Source organism: Phascolarctos cinereus, unplaced genomic scaffold (assembly GCF_003287225.1).
Source record: "Phascolarctos cinereus isolate Bilbo 61053 unplaced genomic scaffold, phaCin_HiC Scaffold_2;HRSCAF=192, whole genome shotgun sequence".
In the NCBI taxonomy this organism is placed as follows: Eukaryota; Metazoa; Chordata; class Mammalia; order Diprotodontia; family Phascolarctidae; genus Phascolarctos; species Phascolarctos cinereus.
The window spans coordinates 332,034,581-332,057,203 of NW_027555625.1; the positions used below are offsets into that span (position 1 = coordinate 332,034,581).

At 44.9% G+C, this 22,623-nt stretch overlaps 1 protein-coding gene across 1 annotated transcript in view; it reads left to right on the forward strand.

The window, feature by feature from the left end:
- The window catches only part of HK3 (hexokinase 3), a 51,702-nt gene that overhangs the window by 28,181 nt on the left and 898 nt on the right, over positions 1-22,623 (forward strand). The window contains 7 exon segments of the mRNA XM_020998646.2: positions 1,117-1,412; positions 1,668-1,816; positions 2,002-2,121; positions 2,875-2,970; positions 3,337-3,436; positions 21,998-22,181; positions 22,378-22,533. Of these exon segments, the coding sequence (XP_020854305.1) occupies positions 1,117-1,412; positions 1,668-1,816; positions 2,002-2,121; positions 2,875-2,970; positions 3,337-3,436; positions 21,998-22,181; positions 22,378-22,533 (1,101 nt within the window).

Consider the following 22,623-nt stretch of genomic DNA (forward strand, 5'->3'; position numbering starts at 1 on the left):
TCACCAAGTGACAGTGAAGACAAAGACAGGTAGGAGGCAGAGCATTGCTGGGATATTCACAGTTTGGGGGCCTGACATGGATAATGTCATCCAAGGAGACTGAGAAGGAGCAGTCAGAGAGGTGGGAGGAGAACCAGAGGAGAGGTGTGTCGCAAAAAAATCATAGCAGAGAGGTACCCAGGAGGAGATGGAGGTCAGCGGTGCCCAATAATGTAGAAAGGTCAAAAAGCCTGAGGAGCAATTAGGGACCTTGGGGGGGGGAGGGAAGTAGGAAGGAAGGATTTACTAAGCATGTAGTGTGCTGAGTGCTTCACAAATATGACCTCATTTAATGCAATAACCCTAGGAGGCAGATCCTACTGTTATTCCTATTTTACAGTAAAAGAAACTGAGGCAGACAGAGGTTAAGTGACTTATTTAGGGTCAAACAGCTAGTAATGGTCTGAGGTCAAATTTGAACTCAGGTCTTCTTGACTCCACTCCAGTGCTCTGCCTACTGCACCTAAGCAGAGTCATATTGTGCTGAGGGCACAGCAAATTTGGGCATAGATGAGGCCCAGTTTTCTCCTTAGCTCTCCTGTGTTCCAGGGAAAGAACACCCCACCCCAGGAGCCTGCCTATAGAGCTGACACAGGACTGAATACACAGGAGACCTGGTTTCAGATGTGGGCAGCTGGTAGCAATGGATGGAGTCAGGAAGACTCGGGTTCAAATGTAGCCTCAGACACTAGCTTTGTGACCCTGGGCAAGACATTTGACCTCTCTTTGCCTCAGTTTTCCCATCTGTAAAATGGGGAGAACAATAGCACCTACCTTGGAGGGTGATTATGAGGATTAAATGAGATGAAAATTTGTTGAGTGTTTAGCATGCTGCCTGGCACTCGTAGGTGCTATATAGTTGCTTATTCCCTTCCCTCCCTACTGCTTCCTAACTGTGTTTCCTTGGACAAGTCACTTACTTTGTCTGGATTTCACTCCCCTTAGCTTTAAAATGAGCAGTTTGGATTTATGAGGTCTCTAAGTTCCCTTTCATCTCTAGCTCCTGTGAGGGAGAAGTCCTAGGAGGTGTAGGGGCAGGCGATGCTGAGCTGAGAGCTTCTTCCTCTCCCTGGCCAGGTTCAGCGCCATCCTGCAGCAGACGGTGAGGCTCCTGGCTCCAGATTCTGACACCACCTTTGTCCCCTCGGAGGATGGCAGAGGCTGGGGGGTGGCTATAGTGACCGCTGTGGCCTCTCGCCTGGCGTTACATCGGCACCACTTGGAGGAGACCCTGGCACCCTTCCGTCTGGACAGTGAACAGCTGAAGTCTGTGCAGGCCCAAATGCGGGAGGCCATGGTGCGGGGTCTCCGGGGAGAGGACTCCTCTCTACCCATGCTGCCCACCTTTGTCTGTGCTACACCTGATGGTACTGGTGAGTGTGCCCGATGGCACTGGGGAGAGTGCTGGCCCCCCAGGACACAGGGCGTGGGGGCCCAGAAAGGAGCGGAGAGCATGTCGTGTCTGAACCTAACCTCTGAGGCCCCTGAAATCCTATGGTGATGACAGCAGATTGTGAGGGGGTCTGGACTTCTGGTTGGGGGTCCAGAGTTTCTTTTAGACTCCCACGCCTGTGGCCTGAAGTGCCCCTCCCGGGGCTCCTGAGGCTGTGGCTTCATTTCTTTTGCAGAAAGGGGAGATTTCCTGGCTCTGGACCTTGGGGGCACTAACTTCCGGGTACTCTGGGTGAAAGTGGGCAGCAGGAGTGAGGGAGGTGTCAAGATTACCAACCAGGTTTTCTCCATTCCTGAGAGTGTGACCCAGGGGACTGGGCAGCAGGTACCAGCCCTGCCCCTTAGCCATCACCTTTACCAAAAGTTTAGGCCCGCATTCCTTTTCCCAGGCTGGAGGCTGGAGGCTGGGGCTGGGCTGGGGCTGGGCTGGGCCTGGGTGGGAAGAAAGGGCAGGGAGAGAACTCTGTGACCCAGTCTTCTGAACCTGGCCTTCCTCTCTTACCCCTGAAGCTCTTTGACCACATTGTAGACTGCATAGTGGACTTCCAGAAGGAGCATGGTCTGAGTGGACAGACCCTGCCCTTGGGTTTCACCTTCTCCTTCCCCTGCAAACAAGTTGGTCTGGATCAGGTAAAGAGACTTGGGAATGTGGAGGGAAGTAATCAGGGGAGACAGAAACAGCAGCAACAGCAGCAAGGACAGGCTGGGAAAGGGTGGAGGGTGGGTGGGACAAGGGCTAGGAAGAGAAAATGAAATTTCTGGGACTGCCTCATGGCACCCAGAGGCTGGGGTTGTGGGCCTCCTACTTACTACTTTGTTGCCAATTAAATCATTTAAACTTAGCTTCTCTAAATATTGTATCTTGGATTGTTCTACCACCTGTGTGACTTGGTTTCCTTTTCTGTAAAATGATGAGATTGAACTTGATGCTCTCTGAGGTTCCTTCCAGTTACAAATCCTGCGAACTCAGACTTCTCTCTCCTTTTCCCCATTTTTTTTTCTTTTCCCCATTTTTGTCTACTGCTTTTGAACTACCTTTGGAAAAAAAAAAGCCTGCTGATAGCTCTGTGTTTACCCCAGCTTGTTCCTAATTCACTCATTCTGGACTCATCATCTGCGCTTGGCTTCTAAAAGGGCCAACGTGTTATCTTTCCTAAATATTTTGAAACCTTTCAGCTAATGAAATTTAATTAGATTGTGAAGTAGGAGAAGGGAGTAAATGTAATTTGGAGGAGAGACAAGGTCTTGGGGCACTGACTCTGACCTTCTGTGGACAGGTTACTCTGCATGGAGGGTCTTGGGACTGTGGAAGGAAGTAGTCTTTGATATATCTGATCTGTGATCTGTCCTGAGCCCCCTCATCATTTATGTCCTAACCTGCAGGGTATCCTCTTGAACTGGACCAAAGGTTTTAAGGCATCAGACTGTGAGGGCCAGGATGTCGTGTCCTTGCTTCGAGCCGCCATCAGACGCAGACAGGTAGGGCCTCTATGGATCTGGGGGACTTTGGGTGGGGGACCCAGGAGTCCTCATCTGGGAAAGGCATGTGGGGGGCTCTCACTTTGGGGATGCTAAGAGCTATTTCATCCAGGGAGAATGGAGGCCTTGCTCTGGTTGGCTAGAGAACCTTTCCGGGGGGGGGTGATTCAGGGTTTCCCATGGAATTGTTGAGGGGCAGATTTTGGGGAGGGGGTCTAATCTACCATCCTGGGAGCCCTGAAGTCCCCTTAGCTGGGACACAGTTTTCACTGAAGGCAAGGACATTGCTCCCTGCCAGAGGCTGTAGGTCCAGCATTGGTTGCCATGATGACTGTTGCCTGGCAACCGGTGGCCTTTTGTGCACAGGGAGTGGAGCTGAACGTGGTGGCCATTGTCAATGACACAGTGGGGACCATGATGTCCTGTGGGTATGAGGACCCCCACTGTGAGGTCGGACTCATTGTAGGTGAGTGCAGGAGAGCCGTGGTAAGCATCCTTTCCTTACCCCCACGTTCCCTGATCTGCAGCCCACTGCTCCAGTGACTGGAAGGCCACTTGTCAGTCATTTTGTTTGCAAGCTTTTTCTGCACTCCTTCTTGGTAGCCCCCTGAGGAGTGTAAAACACTGTCCCCACCCTCAGGGAAGCTCACGTTTGCTGGGGTAGGGGGAGGGAGACAAGACTCTCACACCTGTAAAAATGGTGGAAGAGTTGGCTGGTACTTGATTGTAGTGGTACTGGCAGTGAAAGGTCAGAGAAGGGAGGGATCTGTGTGGGTTGGACCAGACGGGGAGGGCTCTTGTTGGATAAATCACAAAATCTTAGAGTCTGAGTGCTGGAAAGGGAGCCTAGGAGTTATCTAACTCAGGCTCTTATCCTGTGCAGAAATCTCTTGTGTAGTGTGTGTGTGTGTGTGTGTGTGTGTGTGTGTGTGTGTGTGTGTGTGTGTGAGTGAGTGAGAGAGAGAGAGAGAGAGAGAGAGAGAGAGAGAGAGAGAGAGAGAGAGAAACAGACACAGACACAGACAGAGAGAGACAGAGAGAGGAGGAGAGACATGGAGAGAGAGAGAGACAAAGCCAGAGAGAGACAGACAGACAGAGACAGAGACATAGGAAGAGAGCGACACAGAGAGAGAAAGAGACAGAGAGAGAGGGAGGGAAGGAGAGAGAGACACAGAGACAGAGAAAGAGAGACAGAGAGATGGAATGAGAGAGCTTCAGGCCCTGCCCAAGCCCTTTTGGTGACAGAAAGCTCTCCCCACTGGAGCAGCCCATTCCATTTCTGGACAGCTCCCATCGTTATAAAGTTCACTGTGTGGAGCTGGATGAGGTGACATTTGCTTTTATTGTCTCTGCTTGTCCCCCTTGCTCCTAGTTCTACCTGCTCTGGCCGCCCAGAGCTGATCTGGTCCAGCTTTTACATGACAGCTCTTGGGCTGTTTGGAAAGATTGGCCCTGGTCTTCCTTTGCATGGCTAAACAGCACTGAACAGTTAGTTCCTTTAGGCAATTCTCCTGGGGCATGGTTCCTTCTCACTCCCCACCCCTCCATCCTACTGGCCTTCTCCACATATGCTTGTCAATCTCTTTCCCAAATGTGGTGTCCAGAACTGACCAAATAAGACCTCCATCTTTCAGCTCTGGGCTCTGGGTATTCTCTCTGGCTGTCCTCCGTGCCTGGTCTGATCATCTTCCTCATCTCCACTGATCCCTGGCTTCCTTCAAGTCCCAGCTAACATCCTACCTTTGACCAGGAAGCCTTTGCCAATTCCTCTTAATTCTGGTGCTTTCTGTTAATTATTTCCTATTTACCCTACATATAGCTTGTCTGTATAGATGTTTGCTTGTTGTCTCTCCCCTTAGATTGTAAGCTCCTTGAGGGCAGGGATTATCTTTTGCCTCTTTTTGTATCAGGAGCAGTTAGCACGATGCTGGGCACACAGCAGGGCAGAGGACAACAATACTTTTATTGTTCTTCCATCAGATCTTTCTACATATCTCCTGAAGTCACATTAGCTTTTTTTTTTTTAGGGGGAGGGGAGGGGCCTTCCATGTCTCACAGATGATTCATCGTGCATTTGTAGTCCACTAAAACTCCCAGGTCTCTTTCACACAAAATTTTTATCCAGCCACATCCTATACTTGTGTGGTAGATTTTTTTTTTTTAAACTTACATGCAGGCCTTTACATGGTCCCTTATTAAATTTCATTTTTATTAGATTTGGTCCATCATTCCAGCTTATGGTTTAAAAAAAAATCCTGATTCTGTCATTAAACGTGGCAACTATTTTTTCCATCTGCAGTAAGATAAGCATGCCGTTTTACCTTAATCCAAGTGTCTGAATAAAATAAAAATGTTGAACAAGCAAGACTAGGGACAACGAGCCCCAAGGCACCACTCTGACTTGGCCTGTCAGAGGCTGACAGCAATCTCCTAATTAACTCCTGGGGACAGCTTTTCGACGGTCTATGAGTGCACCTAATTGTACTATCAATTAGGCTAGCCCTCTCCTCACCCACAAAGATAACTTGCCAGAGTCTTTCAAATGCCTTGCTGAAATACAGACTCAGTAGATCTAAGGAGACAGTCTCCTGATCAATCGAAGGCTAGTAACTGTTCAAAAAAAGGAATTGAATTGAATCTGGTGTTATTTGTTTTCAATGAGCCCAACCTGGCTCTTCGTGATGGCTTTTGCCATCATCTGAGTGCTGGCCTATCACCCATTGACTGACTAATCAATTCTAGAATTCTGCCGGGGGTTGACTTTAAAGGTCAATGGCCTGTAGTTTCTAGAACCCATCTTTTTTTGGGAAAAAAAAGGTACATTATTTATCCATTTTCAGTCCTGTGGACCCTCCTGTTTTTTCATTATTCCTGAAAGATCACTGGTAGCTGTTCAGCAGTAACATTTTCAAGCTCTGTCAGTACTCTGGGGTGTAATTTTTTTCAGTCCAGGAGACAAACCCATTTAGAGTAACAGGGTGTTCCCTTACATTTATTTCACCTCTTAACCATATTTGTGCTATATTTCCCAGTCTGAAGGTCATTCTCCTTGACAGAGAAAACAGATACCAAATGGTAGTTAATTCATTTTACTTTCTGGCTGTTCCCTGTTTATCACCTGCCCATCCGCTGGTCCCATCCCATCCCTGTTTCTTCTTGCCCCCAACAGAGCTTTTTAAATAACCTTTGTTATCACAAGCATTCATCGTAGGCCTCAGCTTGCTCTAGTCCCAGACACAGCTTTCTGTGTATCACGGACCCCTCTGGCAGTCTGGTGAAGCTGATGCATCTTTTCTCAGGATGATGTTTTTAAAGAATTGAAGGAAATGCTTAATTTCAGTTAGAGGTTAGTGAAAAGAAAGGTATAATTTTTTTCTGCATCCAAAGACACAGACCTCCTGAAATCTACCCATGGACCCGCACCCCTCCTCCCAAGCCTGTTTCACGGTCCTGGGGTTAAGAATCCTTTTCAGTCCTTGGCCTTTCTGACGCTGTTGATGCAAGTCTTGCTGCACTTCTGCATTTGTCCTCTGTTATATGCCCTTGCTTTCTCTCTCTCTTTCTTTCTTTTTTTTTTTATTTGAGCTCATCATATAACCTCCCCATGTAGTCATGAAGAAGCCTCCAAAGTCTTTTTAGATGTTTCCCTCTTTCTTTTCTCTTTGGGATAATAGAAAGTTGCACTGTCAGAATTTCACCCTTGAACCTCCCATTCTTCTTGAGCTAGCTTCCTTTTAGGATCTAAAGCCAAGGAGTCATATTTTTCCTTTTTTCTGAACTCTTTTAAAATTCGTTCCTCTAGAGTCTAAATCATAGATTTAGAGCTAGAAAATATCTTGGGGATCCTCTATATCAGAGGTGGTGTCTTGCCAGTTAAGTGTCTGGCCGGGGTCACAGAGCTAGTGTGTGAGGCTGCATTTGAACTCAGTTCTTCCTGGCTCCAAGGTTGGTGCTGTATCCACTGTACCACCTAGCTGCCCCTCCCCCACCCAGAGGTGGTGTCAACAACACATTACAGGGGGCACCATAACCGAATGAGGCCCAAACCAGATGAAAATGTAATTGGGAAATGTTTAACAAAATAAATAAAAATACAATATAATGTAGATGATGTTAATATGTGGTTTTCTAAGTCCATATGTGGCCCACAGGGATCCTTAAGTACAGTTTGGTGGCCCCCTTTTCTATTTGAGTTTGACACCACTGATCTAGTCCAACTTCCTCATTTTGCAGAAGAAGAAACTTCTGAAACTAGGAGAGTGGTGCAGTGAATAGAATTCTGGACCTTGAGTTAAGAAGATACAGGTTCAAGTCCCATCTCTGAGACTTATTAGCTATGTGACCCTGTATGCCACTTAAGAGATCTGATGTCCTATTGATGCCCTTGCATTAAGATGTTAAATTAGCTTTATTGTCAGCAAAACTACCACCCAGGTCTGGGGACTAAATCCCACCATCACTTGTTTTTACCCGGCCCAAGCTAAAGTTGATGGGGTGGACTTGGCCCATGGGTGAGGTTTGCCAGATCCCGTTGTATGCATTGGCATATAAATGCAGTCATAAATATTTTTCCTCACCCTATGCCAGGATATTTCCTGCGTCTCAATTAGTTCAAATAAAGGTAGACTGAGGTACAGACTCTGAGCAAGATCAGTTTACTAGCAGTGACATATGTGACTATTGACAAAACTGGTCAGAGGGGCAACCTCAGGAAAGCTAGTGACTCCCAGAGAAGGAAAGGACTCTCTTTATTAAACACACAAGAAATAAGGGGTCTTGGTGGGCGTGGAGAAAAGGGGATAGGTTGTGGTTGTAGGGTTGGGGCGTTCCGGTGAGGCTAATCATGCCACCCTCTAACAATGAAGGAATGCTAATTGTTTTACAGGACCTATGTGTATCTGGTCGCCTTTGCTAGGGGATCAGAATGAACAGACTTGCTCTGTCCTTGGAATAGATAAAACCTTCCTTAACTACACAAAGACAGGGAAGGGCAGATGATGTATCTTTTGGGGATGGTAATTTTATAGGGCTAAACAAACATATCCGTGAAGTATCCTAGGGGAGACCAGCGTTAGAGATAATAACCTTTCTTTTAAGCTAACTTTAAGGTAACCCAGAGGGAGAGCTGGATTCCTGAGCCTCAGGTCAAGGATGTAGCAATGTGGCTTGAGCAGTCATTTAAAATAGGGCGGTAATACGGAATAGCATCAATGACAGAGTAGAATCAATTATCAAATGGTAAAAATCAGCTTAATATCTTCACCTCTAGGGAATTATTGGACGCCTCCTGCACTGTTGTACATCTTCCTGAGTCATTGATGATATGCCTCAGTTTCCAATTTAATGGGATAGGACTTAGCAGATAGGTGGTATGGTGGATAAAATATTGGACTTGAAATCAGGAAGACCCGAGTTCAAATCCTGCCTCAGACACTTTTTAGCTATGTGGCCTGGGCAAGTCACTTAGTCATTCTCTGACTGTTTTTTCATCTGTAAAATGGGAATAATAGTACCTCCTTCCCAGGATCATTACGAGGATTGCTTCACAAACCTTAAAGAGTCATATAATTATTATTACCATTGTTGCTTTTGTTGTTATTGTTTTTAGGGATGTGGAAAAGAGGAAGGAGTGGGCATAGAGAAAGAAATTGTAAACTACTCCAGTTTTTTGGTAGTTTGCAGATCAGTAGCTGGGCCAGGTTAGTAGAGCCAGCCACAGAGTTTATCATCATGTTCAGGCAGCTAGGTGGTGCCGTAACGCACAGAGCTCTGGGCTTGGAGTCAGAAAGACATCTGGCCTCAGACACTACTTACTAGTTGTATGATCCTGGGAAAGTCACTTAACCCTGTTTGCCTCAGTTTGTCATCTGTAAAAATGAGCTGGAGAAGGAAATGGCAAACCACTCCAGTATCTTTGCTAAGAAAACCTCAAATGGGGTCACGATGAGTTGGACACAACTGAAACGAGTGAACAATAACAACAAAGCTCGTGGGATAGGTAGACTGCAGGGGAGTGAGTGGGTTGGAGGGCAGTATGGAAGTAGTAGGAGTTGGAAGGAAGTTTGTAGAGGCATAGGGTCGGACTGTGGAGGACCTCAAATGCCAGGCTGAAGAGTTTAGATCTGATCACTCAGGAGTTTGGTAGCCACTGGAGATTTGTGAGGAAGGAGTGTTGGTGTGACATGGTCACGCCTCCACATTAGGTCCCACCTGTATATTAGGCAGATGCTCTGGTCAATGTTTGTAGGAGGGACTGGAGAGAGGAGAGCCCAGAGGCAGGCAGCGTTTTATGCTGGTTCAGATGAGGACAGATAGGGCCTGCATTAAGCTGGGGCTGTGAGTGGGTAGCAGAAGGAACAAATCAGGTAGACATTAAAAAGGGATGAGTCTTCCTAATTCCTTGACCTTGAAGCTGTTTTTCCTCCTCTTCTCATCTTATCTCCCACTATTCTTCTATGTAGATCCTAGCCTCTAGAGCCCAACCAGATTGTTGGCTGAGCATACTAGCTGGTCTCCCACTTCTGTGGAATGGACCGGAAAAGTATTTATTAAATACTTATTGTGCTTAAAGCATTCTAGGATGCTCTGGGAGTACAAAACAGAAAAGTGAGAGAATCCCTGCTCTCAGAGACCTCAGGTTATAATTAGGGAAGTTATACATGTAAGAGAATTCAACAGCAGAGAAGACAGAAAGGCCTGGCTCTTCTTAGGGTACAGTGGAAGGGCAGATGGTAAGGCCTGGTAGTCTTCTATCTTACTGGAAGGACTGTATTCGAAGCAAGGTTGGCTACAGCCAGCTCAAACTGGCTTATGAGAACTGATTGTTAAATTCTGAGTGTCAACATTTTACATCTTGGAGATTGGTAAATGTTACGAATCAGGACTTTATTGTTTGTTTTGCTATTTGTCTAGACTTAAGAAAGTGATATTAATAACGTAGGTTAAATTTAAGTGTGTCTTGTATACATCTCCCTCCCCCTCCCCTCATAGAGCTGGTTGTTAAACCTTAACCAGCACACTCTTGCGTGTGAGTGACCACATTTGCCCTGCAGTCAGTGTCTTGGGCAGGGGTAGGGAATCTGTAGTTGAATCCAAACCAAACAGTTTGGATTCAGTCAGAGGGCCACACTTGAGGACTTAGAGGGCCACCCCTTTCCCACCCCTGGCTTGGGCCCATAACCATGGGAAGGGGAAACCTTGGTGGGAGTTGAGTAGAAGGCAGGCTGGGGTATTGAAGGAAGGGCTCCCTGTCTGTGCTGGTTAGCTCCATCCTTTAGTACCTTACTCAGTGGGATCTCTATGCCTTTGATATGCTGTTTTCTTTACCTGGATAACCATGACACCTCCATAGAATCACAAAATCATTGAATTTAAGAACTGAAAGGACCTCAGAGTCTATCTAGTGTGGTAATCCACACCTGGCCAAGATTTGCTTTCACACCAACAAGTGGCTGACCTGTCTTCCCTTAAAGACTTTTTAGTGACTACCTTCCAGGCAGTCCATTACAATTACGAGCACCTCTGATTACTAGGAATTTTCCTTGTATCTAGCCTCAAAACCCCTCTCTGCAGCTTCTCACCATTGTTTGTAGTTTGGTCTCTGAGGCCAAGCAGAAAAAGTCTGATCTGTTTCATGTTGAGAAATCACGTGCCCCCAAGTCTTCTGTTTTCTAGACTAAGCATCCATAATGACTTAAACTGATCCAGAAGGATGATCTCAAGACCCTTCACCATCCTGCCTGCCATCCTTTGGATATTTACTAGCTTGTCAGTTCTCTTCCTAAAATGTGGTGTCCAGAGCTAAAGATTGTGCTAGGTGTGGTCTCACCACAGCAGAGTATCTGAAAATGACCCAAGGTTTCAATGGCTTATAAACTCAACAAAAATTAACAAGGCAGCCAAGAAAGCTAATATGATCATAGCAGCTAGGTGGCACAGTGGATAGAGTGCTGGACTTGGAGTCAGTTAGATCTGAGTTCAAATCCAGCCTCAGACACTTCCTAAATGTGGGATACTGGGCAAATCACTTAACCTTCACCTGCCTCAGTTTCCTCAACTGCAAAATGGGGATAATAAAAGCATCTGCAGCCTAGGCTTGCTGTGAGGATAAAAAGATAATATCTGTAAAGTGCTTTGCAGGCTTTAACATGCTATATAAATGCTAGCCATTATTTCTTAGCATTAAGAGAGGCAGGCACGGCGGCGGCCAGGCCAGTTCACATTTTAGGAAGGATGCTCATAAACTGGAGACTGTCCAGAGGAGGACTGTTAGGGCGGCTAAGGATGCTAAGGATCATGTCATGGGAGAATAAGATAAAAGAAAGTGGGAATGTTTCACGTGGAGAAGAAAAGACTGGGGAGGGCATGTTAGCTGCTTCGTTTATTGGAAAGACTATCTGTGCAAGAGGCGTTACACTTGTTCTGCTTGGCCCTGGAGGGCAGGACCAGGAACATGGGATGCTTCTGAGCTGCAAGTTGTATGGGGGCAAATTTAGGCTGGAGGAAAGGAAAAACTTCCTTCCTAAGGAGAGTTTGAACAGGCTGGCTCCGAAGGGAGAGGTTCTCCTTTCAGTGGATGTCTTCAAGCGAAAGCTCATCTGATATGCTGAAGGGATTCCTGCTGAGGCTTTCTAGGCTGGGAGGTCCCTTCTAACACAGAGATTTTTATGGCTCTGAGTACAGTGAGACTATAACCTCCCTAGTCCTAGTTGCTATTACTCTCTTCATGTAGCCTAAAATCACACTAGCTTTTGGGCTGCTATATCTTAATATTGTCTCATGTTTAGCTTGTAAGCCCACTAAAACTCCTGGATAATCTTCCCACAAACTGCTATCATAGTCATACCATCCCCATCTTGTACTTGTGAAATTGAATTTTTTCCCCACTTAATAGTGTTTTATTTTTTCCCATTACATGTAAAGATTGTTTTCAACATTCACTTTTGTAAGAGTTTGAGTTCTGAATTTTTCTCCCTCCCTCCTTCCCTTCCCCTCTCCCCAAGACAGTAAGCAATCTGATGTAGGTTATGCATGTACAATCACATTAATCATATTTCCACATTAGTCATGTTGTGAAAGAAGAATCAAAAACAAAAGGGAAAAACCACAAGAAAGAAAAAAACCAAACAACAAAAGTGAAAATAATATGCTTTGATTTGCATTCATACTCCATAGTTCTTTCTCTGGATGAAGACAGCATTTCCCATCTCTGGGAATTGTCTTGGATCATTGTATTGCTGAGAAGAAAGAAGTCTATCATAGTTGATCATCACACAATGTTGTTGTTACTGTGTTCCCCTGGTACTGCTAATTTCATTCAGCATCAGTTCATGTAAGTCTTTCTAGGTTTTTCTGAAATCTGCCTGCTCATCATTTCTTACAGCACAATAATATTTCATTATATCCATATACCACAACTTGTTCAGTCATTCCCTGATTGATGGGCATCTCCTTAATTTCCAATTCTTTGACACCACAAAAACAGCTTCTATAAATATTTTTGTACATGTGGGTCCTTTTCCCTTTTTTGTGATCTCTTTTGGGATACAGACCTAGTAGTGGTATTGCTGGATCAAAGGGTATGACAATTTTATAGCCCTTTGGGCATAATTCCAAATTGCTCTCCAGAATGGTTGGATCAGTTTACAACTCCACCAACATTACATTAGTGTTCTAATTTTCCCACATCTTCTCCAACAAAATTGAATTTTTGAACCTAAGTGAAAGACTTTACATTTAATCCTATTAAATTTCATCTTATTAGATCTGGCTTAATGTTCTCGACTGTTGAGATTTTTTCTTGTATGCTGAATCTACCACCCAAAATCATATCTATCTCTCCCGTTTTTGTATCAGCTGCAATTTTGATAAGCATGCCATCTCTGCCTTTATTCAAGTCAAAATATTAAAAAGCATAGGTCCTAAGGCATATTTCTATGGCACTCCATTAGCGATCTCCCTCCAAGTTGACATCAAGCTATTAATGGTAACTCTTTGGGTCTATCCTAAATCACCTAACTGTTCTACTTCTTGTCTAGCCTGTGCCCTTCCACCTCGACCATAAGGATAGCATGAAAGACTGTCTTACTGGATGGTTGGCTGAATTATCCACTAGCCTAATAATGGCATAAGAAGGCTAATGTGGTTCTCAATGAAGCCATTCGATCTCTTTGTGATCACCATCTCCTTTTTCATATGGTTTACTAGTTATTAAAATTTTTTTTTTTGCCAGAATCTAAGATGAGCATGACCAGCCAAGTGGTGCAGTGGATAAAATGCTGGGTCTGGTGTTAGGAAGACTCATGTTCCTGAGTTCAGATCTGACCTCAGATGCTTAACCAGCTGTGTGACCCTGGACAAGTCACTTAACCCTGTTTGCCTCAGTTTCCTCATCTGTAAAATGAGCTGGAGAAGGAAATGGCAAACCACTCCAGTATCTTTGCCAAGAAAACCCCAAATGGGGTCATGAAGAATCAGACACGACTGAAATGACTGAACAAAAACCAACCAAACAAAACAAAAAACAAGACAAACATGCTTATAAGACAAGCAAGCCTATAGGTCACAGATTCTATTATCTTCCCTCTTTTTGAAAATTGGGTTAATTTTTGCCCTTCTCAGGTGTAATGGCACCTTTTTCATTGTCTATCATTTTTCAAAGTTCGTTGATGGTGGCTCAGCAATCACATCTGCCAGCTCTTTTCGCATCCTGGACTGCAGCTCCTTTGAGCTGGTTGGATTGAACTGCTCAAGAGCAGCTGAAGGCTTTCTTCTTATCCCTGTCTGTTTCCTTGGTTTGCAGTTTCCTATTAGCTATTTTTGTTCTCTCATCTCCAGTCCAAAGATCATTCTTCTTGGTAGCAAAACAGAAGGAGAACAATGGTTCTGTCGTCTGTTATTCCATCCACCCCTAAACAGGGGTCCTTTCCCCTCCTTGACTCTCCCAACCCCACCAACACCACCACTCCCTCTTCATTGTGTGTAGAATTCCTCACCAACCTCTCTTCATTCTGGTTTTATCTGGATCATTTTATTTTTATTTTGGGTTATCACTCTGGATACTAATCTTCAAGGACCAACACTTCTTTTCATATTCCTCTTCTAATACCATCTTTGTGTTACTCTCCTCATCTAAAGACATTTTTGAGAAAATCTAAGTTGGTTGATGACTTCCTCTGCATCCATAATGGCTTATTTGAACAACTTCCTTTCTTCCTCTTCATCACAATTATTACTGTTTATCTCTTCAGGATGTCATTTAAAAAATGTTTTATGGAGGCCTTTTGTCTTTAGATCACAGTCATTTCTGAATAACAAAAACAAAAACAAGACAAAAAGCCAAGCCACTTCATCTTCGCTTCAGTTGAACCCTCCCTTATAACAAAGAAAAATCATCAAGTGAAAATACTCAATATAGTGACTACATCTGACATTCGGCCTTGGTAGTCCTTTGCCTCTCTGTTGGGAGTTAGGAAGTAAGTTTCATTATCTGTTTTCTGAGACCATCATTGGTTTTTCAGTTACTCAGAGTTTGACTTCCTTTTAGTGATCTTTTCAGTTGAATTGTTTTAGTTGGGTGTATTCTTTTAGTTCTACTTATTTTATTCTGCATCAATTCATATAAATCTTTATATGCTTTTCTGAATTCCTTGTATTCATAGTTTCTTACTCAAAATACTCAGTACTCAAATGGATCTGTAATAGTCATCAATTTGGAAATTTCCTCCAAAGATGCAGATTGCAATGCATCCATGCCTACCTATCCTATGTGATTCTTGTCTATGAACTCCCATAAGTTCCTCATATGGGGACCACCTCACATGTTGGAACTTTCCTTTTATATCCTAAACTTGACAAACTTCCAAACCCCACAAATGACAATCATTTCCATATACGAATAACACAAAAAGAGGATTGTACAGCTCCTCTTCCTCCCTTTCCTCCCTCTTTCCCTTTTCCTCCCTTTCCTCTTCCTCTTTCTCTTCCTCCTTTCTTTCTTCTTCAATTTTGGCTTCAAGATCAGGAAGTTTGTTTGTTATCGCTTGAGACTATTCCTTCCCAGGTATTATTCTCTCTTGTAACACTACTACCCATCCCCATCTGTTTGCCAATTAAATTGGATGCATTTCTGTTCGTGTGTGTATATGTGTTTGTTCAACTCTCCTTTGTTTATAATAAGAATGAGGTTCATCTGATGCTCACTCCCTCCAACCTCTTCCTCATGTATGTGTGTGTACACATATACATACATACATACATGCATATATATATACTCTTCTCATATACTACAGTTGTGGGAAACAGTAAGTTCTACCTCCTTATTCCTCCTTCCTACTTAATGTATTCTTCCCTTAACTTTCCCTTTTCTTTCCCCTCTTAAAACCCTCATTCTATTTAGAACCAATTCACCTCCAGAATTTTTGTCTTTCTTTTTTTTTTTTTAAACTCCCTCATTACCCTTTGAAGACTTTAAGGTCCAGAAGGGACACTTGTTTGTCCTTCCCTTACTAGGATGTTAGCCCTTCACCATCACATAGCACCTTCAAATTGCTCAAATAAATTCACCTTTCTATGTTTCTCTTAAGTACTGTGTTTGTATTTCAAAATTACTAATCCACTCTGGTCTTTTCATTAGGCATGCTTGAAGGTTCTCTAGGTCCATCCTGCTCCCAGATTAAAGTCAAGGGTAGGGTAAGGTATTCTTGGTTGTAAGCCTATATCTTTTGCCTTTTGGAATATTGTCACCTAAGATCTCCTCTTGTTTATACTAGAAGTTGCTAGGTCTTGTATGATATTTACTGTGGTCCCTGGGTATTTGAACTCTTTCTTTCTGGATGATTATAATATTTTTTCTTTGATGCGGAAGGTCTGGATTTTGGCTATATTTCTGGAACTTTTATTTTTAGGATGTCTTTTAGGAGGTGATTGGCAGATTCTTACATTCTTTCTATTTTCACTTTGCCCTCAGGATTTAATAGATCTGGGTACTATGATTTCTTAAAATATAGTATCCAGGCTTTTTAAAACCATGGTTTTCACAGAGTCCATTTTCACCCCTGATGATTCTTAAATCATTTCTCCCTGACTTGTTTTCCAGATCAGTTGTTTTCCATCACAGATAACTAACATTTTCTTCTATTTTTTCAGTCTCTTGATTTTGTTCCATTTCTTGCTGTCTTGAGGAGTCGCTGATTTCTGTTTGATATATTATAATTTTCAGGGATTCCATTACTTGGGCAAAGGTTTTCATTTTCTGTTCTACGTTATTTCTTCTCGTCCCAATTCTTTCCACCAGAACTTTTATTTTATTTTTTATCTCTTGCTTCATTTCTTCTAGATATTCATGTAATTCTTGGGGAATATCTCTTTTTTCCCTTTGCAGTCTCTGCTTGCAGCTGTTATGTGGTCCCTCTCTCCTTTTAGATTGGATTTGTGGGTAGCTCTGGATTTACTACAATTCTTCACAGTGGTTGGTACCTTCATGTGTTTACTCATCTCTTCACCCATAGTTCCTGAATTTTCACTTTGTGCCAGGCAGAGTTGCACTCTGAGGTAGCGTGGTTGGCCTTCTTGGTCTTTACTTGGGGTCACTTGGGTTTCTTCACTGACTTTGACCTCCCAGGGTTAGGCCCTCCTGGATCTTTGAGATTTCCTGATCTTTAAGGCCTCCATGGCACCTCAGGTCAGAGTGCTGGGGCCCTTGGAAGTCCTGGTCTGAGCACTTGCCATGCCCAGGCTGCTGGATAATGTTCCCAATAACTTCCAAAGTGAACCCCTGTGGGTTTCTGCCCACTCTGGGGCTTTGTCCAGGAAGCCTTTGTTTCTGCTGCCTTGCAGGCTCTGGGCATCTCTGGTTACACTGGGTGGCTGGGCTTGTTTGTCTGCCTCAGCAGAGGGGCTAACTTTCAAGGTAGGCGCCCTTTCCTATTTCCCTGTGGACTTCTGGCTGATTTTTTGCGCAGTTCAGGGCTGAAGGAAATTACTATAGTTTCTCATCGGATTTCTTGATCATTATTCAGTCTGGTGTGACTTTGAGGTTTTTGCTAGAGTAGATGCAGAAGAGCTAGGTTGTCTATCTCTGCTCAGACAGCCATTTTGGCCAGAGCCCCCTTCCTTCCCGCTTCCTCCTGATACCATGAGGATAACTTTGTGGAGGACTCTGGTTGTCCACTCGTCATCCTATTACATCCATATGCCAGAGTTTTTTCAGCCAGTTCCCAAATGCTGAGCACTCACTTTGTTTTCAGTTCTCTTAACCACAAAGAGGGCAGCTATGAGTATTTTGTTGTCTATTGGACCTTTGTTTCTGTCTTTCAGAACAGAAGACTTTCCATCTTTCCTAGGGCAGATTCCCCCCATAGATTTTCAGGTCATGGAATGCTACCAATACTTTCTCTAGAACCCTTTAAATCTGCTTTCCCCAAATCTAGAGTGCAGACTGTGCCCTGTCTTCCTCTCCTCTAAAATGAATTCCACAGTGGGTTACTTTGCCCTAAGATTCACACCATTTCTACTTCAGTAACCAATTCCACCTTGTTGGTCAGCATCAGGTCCAGAAAAGAAGTTCTTGTCACTTCCTCCTCCTTTGGAAGGATGAGATTATTATTACAGCTAGTTAAAAGAATCTATTAGGTGTACAGCTAGAGGGAGAGAGGGAGAGAGAGAGAGAGAGAGAGAGAGAAGAAGAGAGAGAGAGAGAGAGAGAGAGAGAGAGAGAGAGAGAGAGAGAGAGAGAGAGAGAGAGAGAGATAAAGGGAGGGAAGAGGAGGGAGAGAGACAGAGATAGAGACAGAGACAGAAACAGAGAAAAGAGAGGAGATCTTGAATATGCCTGGACCCCGCCTCTGATGCTCACCACCTGTGCTGGCTCATAACCTTCCCTCCCTCAGCCTTAGTCTCTTCAGTTGCAGAGTTAGGGGACTGGATTAGATGGTGTTTGAGCCTCTCTCCAGCTCTAGCCTCCTGTTCAGTAGATCTGTTGTATGACCCCCCGCCCATATTGCTCTTCTTCCTTTTCTTCTTCTCTTCATTTATCCTTACCAATGCTCTCACCCCTGTGTCCCCCCACCCTAAATCAGGTTTCTTGATTTTCTCATGAGCATCTTCTTAATATAAAATGCTCCTCTGTCCCTCCCTTAACTGTTCTATTCATTTTGTTCCTAGTAAGGCATATCCTTCCAGAACCATATTCTATGTGGATTCTACTCCATTCAAGCTTCAGTGACACCTATGAGATAAAAATGCTTCTCTATGTTAGGACCTCAAGTTTTTCTTACATGTTACTCACACTTTGCCTATTCACCTTTCTAGATACCCCAAGATAGTGTAGTGTATAGAGTGCTGGTCCTAGTGTCAGGAAGCCCTGAGTTCAAATTCAGCCTCATGTATGACCCTGGGAAAATCACTTAACCTCTGTCTCAGTTTCTGCAAAATAGGGATAATATTAGCACCAGCCTTCCAGAGTTGTTGTGAGGGCCAAAATGAGATAATGAGCCTAGCACAGTGCCTGCTGGCACATAGCAGGCACCTAATAAATTCTTTGTTCCTCCCTCCCTCTCTCCCTTCCTTCCTTCCTTCCCACATATAGGTATAGACATGGAATTTATTTCTGGCTCCTTATATAGATTTCTCTGTGCTGTCTCTACTGTTTTTCCTTTCCTACACTGGTGCTGTGGTATCTAGCTTGATAGACATATGTAGCCAATTTTTTCCCTCTTTCCTCCTTTTTCAATTTAAAGCTTTTCTAATTAGATTCGAAAGACTCTACAAATACATGTTTTTTGCCAGCCCTTATTAAGTGTACTGCATTCCTGGCCAAAAACCCATCATTTCTGTATTTTAAGCTGTTGTTAAGAAATCTAAATTCCGTTCTTCAAGGCTGATTCACGTATTACCAACCGTTTCTCATCCCCTCTTCCTGGCTCAAAGTGCAGGCTGGTCACCTTCACCCAAGAGAGCACAGAAGGGGCTCCAAGAATGTCTCTCCACTCTCCAGGTTTTCTGGGAGAATGACTATAATGTGGTCAACACCGTCAGCAACATCAGAGTTGCTGCTTATTGGACAATCTCTCCTGATGACATCTGCTGATGCATATAGTCATTCCTCGAGCTGCAAAGAGCTGCTTCCTTCTCCGAGGCTCAAGCCTCCTACTAGATGGGAAGGATCTTGCATCATTATTTACCTCGAAGTATTCAGTGCCCCTCCTGCTCTTCTTTCCCTCGTGTGTCACGTTCTTCTGTCTCCATCCCTCCCCTGCTCCCTAACCTCCTGACCCAGGTCAAGGTCAGGGCTATTTTCTGACTCTTTCCATCCTCCTCCTTTGTGTGTGTGTGTGTTTTTTTTAATCTTGAAGCCTCTTTTTCATATTTTCTTTTTAGGGATATTTCATTCTCCCAGAAAACCTGGAGAGTTGGAGAGCCATTCCTGGGGCCCTTCTATGTTCTCTTGGGGGAAGGAGACCATCCTGCCCTTTGAGCCGGCCAGTGCTGGCTGTGGCAGAAAAGCAGACATTCTGCATCCCTATGCAGGTCGATGGGATATTCTCTGTGCCCTCTATACTAGCTGCAAGTGAGATCACCAGTCCTGGGTCCTTTTGGTACCTCTTTTAGTAAACTCTCATTCTTCACTTGTGGGAGTGGTTCCCGTCTTTCAAGGCTCCATTTGAGAGCCGTATCTTGAACTGGGTGACTTGTAGATATATCAAACACCACATCCAAAACTAAACTCATTATCTAACTCCCCTTCAAACCTTCCCCTTTCCCCAACTTCCCACTTCTGTCAAGGGCATCACCTCCCAGTCCTCATGGCTTGAGCAATTCCTCACCCTCTCACCCCGCCCCATCCAATCTGTTGCCAAGGCCTGTCAATGTTACCTTTGCAGTATCTCTTGAATATGTCCCCTTTCTTCCTCTGACACTGCCACCACTCTGAAGCAGACCCTTCCCACCTCATACCCGGACCATTGCAATAGCCTGCTGGGGCCTCCCTGTCACTAATCTCTCACTGTTCCAGTCCATTCCCCACTCAGATTCCAGTGATCTACCTAAAATGCAAGTCTGACCACATTCCCTCCTGACTTCCTCAGTACCCTGCAGTGATTTCTTGTTAGCTCCAGGATCAAATATAAAATCCTCTATTTGGCTTTTAAAACCCTTCACAACCTGGCCCCCTCCTCTTTCTAGCCTTCTTACACTTTGCTCCCCTCCCCACTGGTCCCCTGGCTCTTCCCATGCCTGGAATGCTCTCTCTCTTCCTCTCAGCCTCCTGGCTTCCCTCAAGAGTCAGCTCAAATCTTCCCTTCTGCAAAAGGTCTTTCCTGGTCCCCTTCCCCTTTTTCTCTGAAATTAACTCAAATTTATCCTGTAAGTATCCTTACATGTACATGGTCATTTGCATGTTGGCACCCCCATTAGAACGGGAGCTCTTTGAAGGTAAAAACTGTTTCTTTGTACCTCCAGTATATAACACAGTCAGTAAACATTAAGCACCTACTATGTGCCAGGCATTGTGTTTAGTGCTGGGGATACAAAGAAAGGCAAAAGACAATAGCTGCCCTTGCTGAGCTCAGATAATGGAGGATATGACAGAGGAACAGCTGTGCACAAATACACCATAGACAGGATAAATCAGAAATAATCAACAGCGGGACGGCACTAGGACTGGGAGAGTCTTCCTGTAGAAGGTGGGATTTTAGTTGGGACTTGACTTTACAGCTCCCCCGAAGCCTTCCATGTTCAGCTTTGAGCTTCCATAGCATGTCCTCTGTTATGATCCATGTATTATAGTTATTTGTGTTCATGTCTTATCCCCATTTTTCTCTCGAACTTGACCAGGGGTGGAGAACCTGTGGCCTCGAGGCCACATGTGGCCCTCTAGGTCCTCAAGTGCGGCCTTTTGACTGAATCCAAACTTCACAAAACAAATCCCCTTCATAAAAGTTTGTTCTGTAAAACTTGGACTCAGTCAAAAGGCCATACCCGAGGACCTGTGGCCTTGAGACCTGAACTAGACCGTGACCTACCTAAGGGTAGGGGCTGTCGGTCAAGAAGCACTTATTGCTTCGTAAGTGCAAGGCACTGTGCTAAGCACCGGCGATACAAATTAAGGCAAAAATCAGTACTGTCCTCAAGGAGTTTACATTCTAATGGGGCAGACAACATGGGGATGACTAGGAGCATACAAGATACATACAGAGCTGACAGTGTCAACCTGAGCGGGGAAGGCATTAACAGCTGGAAGATGGGCAAAGGTCTCCTGCAGGAGGTAGAATCTGAGCTTGGTTTCGAAGGAAGCCAAGGAAGCTAAGAGGTGGCGGTGTGTGTATGTAGGGGTGGCCCATGTGTGGGTGTTCACGGGGCAGGGCACTGCAGGTACAGAGGACAGACACACACAGGTGTAGACACAGGAGGAGTGCTGTGATGAAGCAATTGCAAATAAGTCATTTTAGCCAGATTACTGAGTGCCTGGAGAAGAAGGTGAAAGAAGGCTAGAAAGGGAGGAGGAGCCAGGTTACCCAGAGCTTTAAATGCCAAGCAGAGCAGTTTATATTTGATCCCAGAGGGAGGTAACAGGGAGCCGCAAGAGCTTGTTAAGGGGTGAGGAGTGACATGGTTGATGCTTTAGAAAAAATCGCATTGGCAGCGGAGTTGAGGCTGACTGGAGTGGGGGGAGACCTTTGAGATTGTCCAGTCCAACCCTCATTTTACAGGTGAGGAAGCTAATACCCAGAGAAGTTAAGTCACCTGTCCACATAATTAGAAGGTCACTTGGCTAGTAAATTGCAGAGTCTGGATTAAAACCTAAGACCTCTGACTCCAGAAGTCGTGATCTCAGCATTTCATGTGATGCCCTCACAGGGACATCAGGACCTTACACACGATAGCGATCCAGAAATGTTTTCTTAATTGAACTGAAAGAATGGACAAAACGTGGTGACTGGTTTCCAGCCTGGGAAAAGGACAGGGGGAGGCCTGGAGGGATACGGATCTTGGCAGTGGCTGTATGGTGGCCCATCCCTGCCTCTCCTAGGGACTGGGACCAATGCTTGTTACATGGAGGAGCTGTGCAATGTGTCCGCTGTGCCTGGAGACAAAGGCCGCATGTGTATCAACATGGAGTGGGGTGCCTTTGGGGATGACAGCTTGCTCCAAGAACTCTGCACACCCTTTGACTTGAGTGTGGACAAAGCCTCCATCAACCCCGGCAAGCAGAGGTGCAGGGACCAGGAAGGTGGGGAGGGCCAGGAGGCTGGGGGGGGGGTGCGGAGGGGGATCCAGAAGGCTAGGCTGGAGGAACCTCCAGGTTATGGGCTGGGGTCGGGGTGGGGGTTGGTGAGGAGAAGTGAGGGCCAAGGCGTTGTGGCTAACATCCCTTCACTAACCCTCCAATTCCATGCCCACATGGGTCAGGTTTGAAAAGCTGATAAGTGGCATGTATCTGGGTGAGATTGTCCGCCACATCCTCTTACACCTGACCCGCCTTGGGGTCCTGTTCCGTGGCCAAGTGTTCCAGTGTCTTCAGACCAAGGATATTTTCAAGACCAAGTTCCTGTCTGAGATCGAAAGGTACCTGAAACGCCCCCGTCCCCCACCCTGGCTCTGTTCATCTTGGGGACACACTGACAGCTCCAGTGATGATGCTGACTTTCCCCTTGG